Below are 10254 nucleotides of genomic sequence, written 5' to 3' on the forward strand. Positions count from 1 at the left end.
TAAGTTGTAAAACAATCATCCACACTTTCTTGAGTACTTGAATTTTTAGGAAATCTAAACTTGCATACAATGTGGTGATATTTGTTTCCTAAGGAATATGCAAACAGAATAGCAGACAGACAATTCCGGACAGCTTTGATGAAGAAAGTTTGGGCAGCATGGCGCTCTCTTAGTGAAGAAAAATGGAAAGAAAAAGTAGCAAAAGCCTGTCAGTTACGGGCAGAAGATGTCTGTGTTCAGCTCACCAATGATTATGAAGCCAAAATTGCAGAGGTAAAATAAGATTTTATTTTTTTTTTTCATACTTTCTCTCCTTCATTCCCCTACCTGCCCCCCATCCTTCCAAAGTATCTCTTTGTCAGCAAACTTGAAAAACATGAGGACTTTCCAGCAGAACAGTGCTCCCAAGTACACAAGAAGATCTGAGGACATCCACGATATCTACTATGGTTTCTAGGTGTGACTTTTTTTCCCCTGAATCAGATATAAAATGTTGCTGATCTGCACACACATGTGAAGTAAATTGGACTCTTGCTGAAATGAGACAAATTTGCCCACCAATAGAGATGATACTTGTTTTCTAGGAGTGACTGTTAATATTGGCTATGCATCTTGAGGTCTTACTGAAGAAGACAATGGAAATAGAAGACCATTATTATTATAAATGATCATGATGAGTACAATATTATTTTCCTATAATTGCTACTCTGTTAAAGGCCGAATTTAAGTTTGGTTTTGCCTTCAACTTGCCAATTAAGCTTGTTAAGAAATTTTCAGAGCTTAAGGTGAAGTTACCAACATATGCATTGGTGCACAGTATGTAAATAAAGTTTTAAAATACACATTTTAAAAGCTTTGTATTTTAACAAGAAATTAAATCTAGAATTTTAAGAATAGGCATACTAAATGTGGCTCACCAGCACAAAAACAGTAAGTAATGAGTTACAAAGGTAGCTTGGTCTATTGCCAAATGGGGGGTTGGATTAGATGATCTCCAGATGTCCCTTCCAACCCCTACTATTCTGTGATTCTCTGATTCTCGGCATTTTTAGGTTTTTTACGATAGCTAGAAAAGAAAGATTGCTGATGACAATTCAGTCTATGCTTCAGTAGTTTTCTAGGAACAGTTATTTTTCTGTTAAGCAAATCCACGTTCCTGTGGAAATCTAGCTTGTGCCACATGCCTAGCTTCTATAAGACAAAAACTTGTAAAATAAATTTCTGCTTACTGGGTTAGGTAGGGATCTGACAGTCCTTTTGAATGCACTCTTGTCCTTGGTGTGCTCTGGTACGAGTAATGTTCTGTAGTACAAATAAATTACAAGTAGCTGTTCATCTCTGGTGTATCAGGGATTTTGAAGTGAAAATGCGTATTTTTGTTAATGTAGCAAGTGACTTTTAAAGCTAATTGAGGAGTGTGTTCATAGTTTGCATTCAGAAGTACAAAACAGCTGTTTCCTTGTTCTCTTTTACAGCTAACTGCTACTTTGGAACAGACAAAAGCTGAGATTCTGCGACTGCACAGTGAAAGAGAACAGTATGAAGACACCATGAAGAAAGCCTTTATGCGTGGTGTATGTGCTTTGAACCTGGAAGCAATGACCATGTTTCAGGGCAAGGACAGTAGGACAGATTCTGGTCAGTATCAGCTGTAATCTAGTAATGGAGGGGATGGGGGCGTGTTGCTGAGTTTGGTTTTTGTTTGTTTGTTTTAAAGGATTCGCCCTTTTTTTTATTTAACATGAGGACTTGTGGCGATACAGTTTGTCAGACTCTTATTGCTTGAAAAATTCCTGTTGAATACGTTTAGAAATATTCTGATGCTGAACTTTGTAATGCTAAAGTTGAAAGGTGGAATACGTTTTCTTCATCCCACCTTGCTGTGAGGGCAGTAACCTGCAACTGAAGGCAGAACAAGAAGCCAGGGATTGCAAACTTGTTAAAATAGTGTGGAAGATTACCCAGAATTCTGTCAGCACCCAAGTTATAGGAGGTGAGGGGGGGAAATCCTGGAAAACCTTCCCCTATTCTCTGCAATCTCATTGTGCAATGAATCTGCTTTTCCCAGACAGCTCTGCTTTTCTTTATCTTGCCTTTTAATGCAAAAAGGGCAAGTAAATCTCTTAGGTTCAGTATTTAGTTGGAGTTCTGTACCAGAACAGGAAATACCAGTGCAATTACATCACCAGCACACTCATAAAACTTCCGTAGCTATGCAGGAAAGAGCTGCTGCACACCCTTAGTGATGCAGTGAAATCACCCCCTCAGAGTGAGACAATCTTTAACAGTAGGAACCTAACCATGCTCATGCAGCAGTCTACATTAAAGAGAAAATAGCTGTGCCAGCAGGAGTGTCACAGCTGTACTAGCAGCAGATGCTGATGGTCTCAGACAAATAACTTCAGTTGCTAAACTTAACATTATGTTATATCAGAAGTTTCTGAACTACTTCAGAAAAATTCCTCCCCAAAAATGTAGATAAGAAGTGGAAATAAAAACCTGGAGAAAATCTTAAGAGGATTTTCTTAAGTACCTGAGCAGCTGTCTGAGCCTGTTAAACATATGCAGTATTTGTGCAGTTGCTTAGGAAACTAGAATATAATATTAGCTAAGTGCAGTTAAAACACAGGACCAGCATTTGGGGAAGGTCAAGAATGAATGATTTATTGAAGAGTTTGGGAATAAAGTTACATGGCATTGCACAAGTACTTTATTTTTCACTGTGTTACCAATTGAGAACTAATCTCTCCAAGCTTTTATTTGTTTGTTTATTGTTTTACAATAACATGCAACAGACAGTTGGTCTCCCAAATAATGATGGGTAACAGTGGTGTGAAATAGGAAAGCATTGTTTCTGTAAACCTGTGAAGAAGAGGGTAAGTAGGAAGGAAGTGAAGAAAACTGAGGTCTAGAGCTGCCATGACCAGTCCCTGTGATTCATTAAACATTTGGCTTGATTTTCACTATGAAGCAGGAGCTGGTACACAGGCAGAGTTCCTAGAGATTTTGCTGTTCTCTCCTGTTCAGGACACTGGTGTGCCTGTACCCAACTTCTTGGGTGTCCAGCATCATGCTTTTAAATTTCCTGTGGTTGCTGTATTCCTCATCAGGCTTCATAACATCTCACAGTCTCTGTTGTCCTTGGTCCCATGCCTGCCTTCTTTTTCCACTGCCTTTCATACCATCTTCTCCCCAGCCCCAGGCACACTATCTCTTTGTTGGTTACAGCCAGACAGTGCTTTTAATGCAGTTAGTTACAGAACTCTTTAATATGGTTGTACAACTGTTTATTTGCACTCTTCCTCAGATATAACAGAACAGTGATCAGGCACCAGGGGACTTCAAACATCAGATTAGATTATTATTGTGATTTGTTCTAGTCTTGTAATCTATGGACATTAAAACTTCCATGTGCCAGACTCGGTGATTATATATTTATATGAACACTGCAGTGCCACCTACTGTCATTGGAAATAAAAGCAGAATTTGGTCCCTTTACAGATTTATTCTTACTAGATTGTTATGTACATTTAATATACATACAGTATCCAAATAACATACATATAATGTATAACATGCATTATAATGTAGGATACTAATAGCGTGCAAATAGCACAACCTTAATGGGTCCTTAACATTTGGAGTCAATGTGGATGGACTAAAATCTGATTATACTAAGATTATTTTTAACCTCTTTTATATATATAAAGGAACATTGAAGCCAGAATTCATGACTTTTTGCTTAAAAAAAAAAATCTAACACTGCTTTTTTAAGTAACAGTCAAATCTGATTGCTTTGTAACTATGCATTGGTCCTCTCTATGCTTAAGCTTAATGTGTGTGTACATACATGTATATGCACAAAATGCATATTCTGGCATACTTTAATTCTTTAAATCTTTGAGTATTGCACTGATTTGAACTACCTTCCTTATATTTTTCCTGCTCACTTCAAGAGAAAATACAAAAAAATACAACTACCAGGTGGTGTCACTCTAGTCCCTGGAATGAGCAAAGTTCCCTTGTCCTGGAACTGCTGCTAGCACCATCTGCTTCAGAAACACGAGTGTAAATATGAATTACCTCTCTCTGCTTCCTTTAAAGAAGTTTGTATTCTAAAGGAAAAGGCTGAAACTGCTTGGAAAAGATACAGCTCTGACCTCCCCAGGATGTCTGCACTGTGAGACAAAAGAATCCTGGCTGGATTTTGCGCAAGCTCAGGCTTACCCAGCTGGTGGGGGAGATGAAGGCTGTAGGGTGTCCATGGATCTTCCCAGCCGTACAGCCAGGATGTGTGGCTGGTGTCCAGCCATTTTATGTGGAGATGAGATGCTGCTGAGCATGACCTGTGGCTCTTTGAAACTGCAGTACCTTGTCAGGAAAGTTAAAATAACATTTTATTTTACTGACAGTGAGCCTCCTAAAGATCTTACCCCCTCGCAGATGTCCAGTATGGCCTTCTGTGTCTTGCTGCTCTCTACCTGAACTGGATTTTAGCCCTTAGCGTTAAAAGCAGCTGTTGCACACTGGATTTAGTACTGGCAACCAGTATGGAGAACATCAGTCCTTTGCATATGTGACAAGTGCCACAGGGATGTTGAGGCATAACACAGAAACAAGACCCTTGGAAAATATTATTTCCCAGCATCTGAAAAGAAGGGTCAAATATAGGAATATTTATTTTTATATATATATATGTATATACACACACACACACACACACACACACACACACACACACACACATACACTCACCCCTATTAAGAACAAGCTGATCCTTTTAATTAGATTGTACAGAAATCTCAAAGGAACAGTAGATTTTTTACTGTGACTTACCTCTTTCCCCTTAGGGTTTGCTAGATTATGTGCTGATCCCATTACTTTGTGTTTGTAATAATAGATGCAGGAAGTAGGAGAAATGATAATGGCACTGCTGTTGCAGGAAGAGTACCTCCTTCACAATATAATCTGCCCTCACCACCACCTCCACCAGCAACTACTCTTCAGCTGGAAGACATGGTAAGCGTGTAGCTGGAACAGAACTGTATTTGCTAGTGACAAAAATGAACATCCTTGGTTGGAGCTTTTTAAAGATAAATGCCATAGCCCATGAACCAAAGAAACCTGAAGACAGTCTAAGCGTAAAAAGAAACCTATATTCAGACTGCACTGTGTAAATGAAGTGACTGGGGCACAGCTGCTGTGGCCTGCTGTACTTTCATTAAGCTCTGGGGTTTTTTTAGTGAAAATGCATTAAACTAAGGAAGACAAGGTCACTATAACAAGGAAAATTTGCTCTCTAAGGTTCTTCCTGGAAAAAAGCTGTTGAGAGTTTTTTGCAAAAAACCTGAGCTTAATATAATCTGAAAAGAAGTAAAGCTGGCTTGACTTGAAGCTTATTTTTTAGAAGTGTAACATATGTAGACACCAAGGGAACTCAGCTTATTGTCCTGTCGTGTCGGTTCAGCCAGATGATTATCCAGTAGCTTAGATGTTCTGGACCTGCCCTGGAGTCATGCTGAAGACACTGCCACTGTAAAACAATTTCATGCTAGTGCACAGGTTAGAACAGAGAAGAGCGCTTTCCTCTCTTCCTGATTTTTTTTATTCTAATAGTATCAAATCTTACTCATGCTGTTGCTACAGTTTTTAGAGAAATATTTTAAATTAGCCAGAAAACAGTAAAACTAGAGAAAATATCTATGAAGTTGTTAAATTTAGAAGGGTAATTGGTATAGTAAAAAACCTCGTTATTTAAAAAGTGAAACTATTTTCTAGAATGTTACACTCATTGTTTTTAAACTCTGCTTTCATTCACAGTTTTCTACCCACCTGGGTCATGCAAGCACTTCTCAAACCAGGCTAGATTCTGATTCTCCAGTAATAGTCACTAGCACAGCTGCAGGATCTGGAGTGGCATCAGCTCAAAAACTGGTAACATGCTAAAATTAACTTTTTTTTTAAATTTTTAAGGCATAAATATAACAAATATTAGTTTGGGTATTGTTATTTCCACATTTTTTTCAGAGCAACACATATGTAGTTGAGGAAACTGCCATAGAGTTTACATATGCATTAATGTTGCAGAAACTCATATTTGTTAGGAGCAATTTGAAATTATTTCTGGAAGGGGGAGGAGCAAGTGTCATAAAATGAAGAAGAGTGCACGTACATTTCCATATAGCACAACAGAAACAATTTGTGTTCCACATACCATTTTGTTCTGGAAAGAATATGCTTCCCTTTAGCAATCTGCTCTCTTTGCCTCTTCTGTATTTGTTGCTAAACTGTCCTTCTTACTTCTCTCCACTGAGTTCTGCATTGCTATCCTTTCTTTTTCCAACCTGATACAGTTTGCTACCAGCTGATAGAGAAAGATGCAGCATTTTGCTGCATGGAAGCTTTTTTGTATCTGCTAACTATCACTGCTAGAAAGACTTTCCAGGGTGATGGACGTGCCTGCAGCTGTCATTCCAGTATGCAGCCAGTGAGCAAAGCTAAATTATCCATACTGCTTCATTTTTGTCAAATTAGCCTTACTCCCCTCAGGACAGAAGTCACTTGCTTGAAATGCTGCTTAAGAGTGCAAAAAGATGGAATAAACCAGGCTGCAAGTAGGTGGAGCAAAATCAGTCTCTATAGCATAGCTGGATTACCTGCAACATCTGTGTTCTGTTTAGGCACATGGCTGATAAAACCAAGCAGACTTACAAGAGCATTGTAAATATTATGTTTAGCATTTTTTACCAACTAATACTTAATTAATTTGTAGCCCATGGCGAAAGTAATAACATCTGCTCAACAGAAAGCAGGAAGAACAATCACTGCTCGAATCACAGGCCGAGCTGATATGGGACAAAAAGCCAGAATTTGCGGTAGTTTAGCAGTGATGGGAGTTGCTCCACCCATGAGTTCAGTCATTGTCGAAAAGCATCATCCAGTCACTCAGGTAAGTCAGAATTATGTTTGTAACAGCACAGTTATTACAACACATCTAGTAGTAGTTTAAACAAAAATAACCACCAGGAAGAGATACTGGACAAGGCTCAGACTTGAGTCCTGTTTGAAATAACAAACAGTACTGTCTTTGAGCTGGGTAGAAGGCATTGGTGAGGAGAGGACATAAGTATTGCCACTTTAATCTATTTGTGTTGTTTCTGTAGTAATTTCCCAGGTATAGAGATCTTGGCTGTCTCTTTCTTGGCCAGCTCTTCCGTGAGTCTTCCTCTCTGTACAAGTGTCCAGTTGGTACAGCAGTGTTTGGTGTTATCATCATGCAATCACAGTTTAAAGACAGGCTTCAATGGTGTACAGCAAGAAGACTGTCTGAACCAGACGTGGTAGACATGCAGATTAGACTGACAGGCTGAGCATAGCAAATGACTGGGGGAATAAAGTAAAACCCTTGTCTGGAGGCAATCAAATTTGTCAAGCCTACAGTTTGTTATATTTTGAGTCTGACCCTCCCCCCCTCCCATTTATCCTGAAGAAAACACGGAAATAAGTGCATTAATAGGGTATGAAACCAACATACAAGAAGACTGTAAACAGTGGCCTAAATGGCCTAGGCAATTGCTACACTTTAGACCAATCTGAGCAAAAAATGGTTTTAACTGGAGGCCTGTGAAACAGTTCAAGATGTCTTTTATATTTTAACCTGTAAAGTAGGATCTGAGTTTTCTTTGTGCTGTTTGCGAGTTCAGTTTCTCTTCAGCGATACTGCCAGAACAAGCAAAGCTACATTGGTCCCTTAATTTGAGCTGAAGATACTGGTAGCTGTCCACGTGAGGGATATTCTGCTTTCACTCACTTCCTGCAGTGAATCAGAGCCCTGTGGAAGGCTGCACATAGCTTTTGAGAATTTGGGCTCCGAAGGAGAAATTAATACTTAAATTTAATGTCCTTAGGGAGTTAGAGGTTTGGTGTGTGACTTCTTTCATTAGGAACAATTTCTGGTTTCAGATTGTGTGACTAGTGTGACAAGTAAAGTAGTACCTGAACTACTGTACCAAAATCTGACTTCTAAAAATGCAACAAATCTGACAGTCCCAGAGGTACATTCCATATAATCTTTCTGCAAATAAATGCCTAAGTGGAAGTCAATCACATTGAAGTATTTATCTGTAATTAATCTGACAAGGGAGAGAGTTTATTTTGATTAAAAGCAGAATGGCTACGTTTTACTGCAGTAAGGTGGCTAGTTTTTTGGGGAGAAAATTCATTGTTGTTAAATAAATGCACACCTTGTCTTTTCAGAGACCAGAGAACTGTCAAAGACTTCCTCATAGCAAATATTGAACTTCAAAAGGAATGTTGGCATCTTAAATTAGCACTAGAGGAAAATTCTGAACAGTTTGGTTAAAAACCAAGACAAACCAACCCTGATATAAGATTGAGGTGATAAAAGCTCAGGGTACCTAGTTAACTGGAAGTTTAGCACTTCATGTTCTAAAAAGTATATTACAGATAAGGAAGGTGGAAAATTATTCATTCTGTTAAAGTAATCCCTCTTCCCTCTTTTGGTTTTGGGCTTTTTGTTTTGTGTTTGGGTGGCTTTTGTTTTTGTTTTTTTAAATTTCAGTTTGCTGGATTGCAAATCTTTCTGTTTAAACTACAGCTCACTTTAAACTATTATAATGGATTTTTTTTGGTACTATTAAGTGTTTTGATGTATCTGATTACTTTTCAGCAAACCATATCTCAAGCCACTGCTGCTAAATATCCTCGAACTGTGCTCCATTCTTCTGGTTCTACCACTGTGAGACCTGCAGGACAAGCTGGGCGAATGCTGCAGGGCCAAACTCATACCAGTGTTCAGTCAATAAAAGTTGTTGACTGAATTAATGTCTTTCTCACCAATGGGGATTTTTATCAAGGTATCATTTAAACCTCTTCCCAGTCTTCTCAGATTTGATGTAGCAAAGCCTAAAGTATGTATCATGTTTTTACCCTTTTCTAAACAAATTTTTTTAAAGTAAAACTGCTTTTATAGTAAACATCTGGAGGGGAAAAAAGAACTTGAAGTGTTGTTCTACCTCCAAACTATCTGAGAACATATTTTATTAAGATAAACACTTTTTATTTAAGGAATCTTTTGCACACTTTTAAATAAAGGCTAGAATGTGATTTTTGTCTGAATCTCTTTTAGTTCCAATGTTACTAACATCCACTTTCAAGTGAAAATTAAATTTATTTTTGTTACATATGCTTTAGTTGCTTATGCAATAAGTGTAAATGACATGCATTTTAATTATATCCTACAACAGCACACTTAAATGAAGAACAGGGTGGTAGCCTTCACACCCAGGGTGCAACTTGGGCCAGCTGAGGTACCAAGTCCATCACACTGTTAAGTATGCTGATCTTCCAAGCTAATGTTGCAGAACTTGATGCATACCTGGCAGGATCAAAGAATTTGTGATCTTAGATCCCTAATTCCAAAACCTGAGGATTTACCAGTCTGTTCTTCATATTCCTGTGGTGCTCTGCAGCCATGTCAAAACAGGTTGTACGCAAGTCAGCAGTTAGGCATAAGACTAAGATACAGATCATAGTTGTTTTAGTACAAACATTAAGATTCAGTACAAAATGACGGTAGTTGGCAATTAAGTTCTTCCATTACATGATAAAATTACTGATGTTTTGTTATAGAGAAGACTACAAAGATAGAAATTCTACATGATTTTTCAGATATGAAATATATTCAATAATGAAAAAACCTTTAAACATATTCAGCAAGACACTAACATTAATTCAAGACATGAACAAAAAAGAGGCAAATAATTTCTAGCTGTGTTAAGTCTTAAATACCAGATGTTCTTTTTTGAGTATGTACACAAGATTACACCATGATAGAAAATTCTACATGTGGTTTTAGACATGACATTTTTGTGTATTTTCAGTGCATAAATCAAATGCTGAAGAAGAAAGACTTGTCCTAATGCCAGCGCTAATTAAACAAGAGAAGAACTCTTCTTCAGACAGGAACACTGTAATCCTAGCAAGACTTTATAAAAATCTGAATCCCAAACGAGGCCAGGTGCTGACCTATTTCTGGAAGGGTTGATTTATACACATAATTTTCACTTGTTGAATTTCATTTCTTTCAGGTAGAAAACATCTCATTTATATCTCAGGTCAAACATAAAATAGCTTAATTTGCAGTTCCGATATGGAATTAGTATACCAGCCAGCCCTTCACTCTCAAATTCTTTAAATCGTTGTATAGCAAGTATAGGAGAAAGAACCACTCAG

General features: G+C 37.9%; 1 protein-coding gene across 1 annotated transcript in view; it reads left to right on the forward strand.

The window, feature by feature from the left end:
- POC5 (POC5 centriolar protein) overlaps positions 1-8856 on the forward strand; it is a 24074-nt gene extending 15218 nt beyond the window's left edge. The window contains 6 exon segments of the mRNA XM_029083778.1: positions 94-273; positions 1476-1638; positions 4901-5019; positions 5821-5934; positions 6773-6949; positions 8690-8856. Coding sequence (XP_028939611.1) covers positions 94-273; positions 1476-1638; positions 4901-5019; positions 5821-5934; positions 6773-6949; positions 8690-8839 — 903 coding nt within the window. The 3' untranslated portion in view covers positions 8840-8856.
- Positions 8857-10254: the final 1398 nt, after the last annotated feature.

Source organism: Antrostomus carolinensis, unplaced genomic scaffold, assembly GCF_000700745.2.
Source record: "Antrostomus carolinensis isolate BGI_N321 unplaced genomic scaffold, ASM70074v2 scaffold15472, whole genome shotgun sequence".
In the NCBI taxonomy this organism is placed as follows: Eukaryota; Metazoa; Chordata; class Aves; order Caprimulgiformes; family Caprimulgidae; genus Antrostomus; species Antrostomus carolinensis.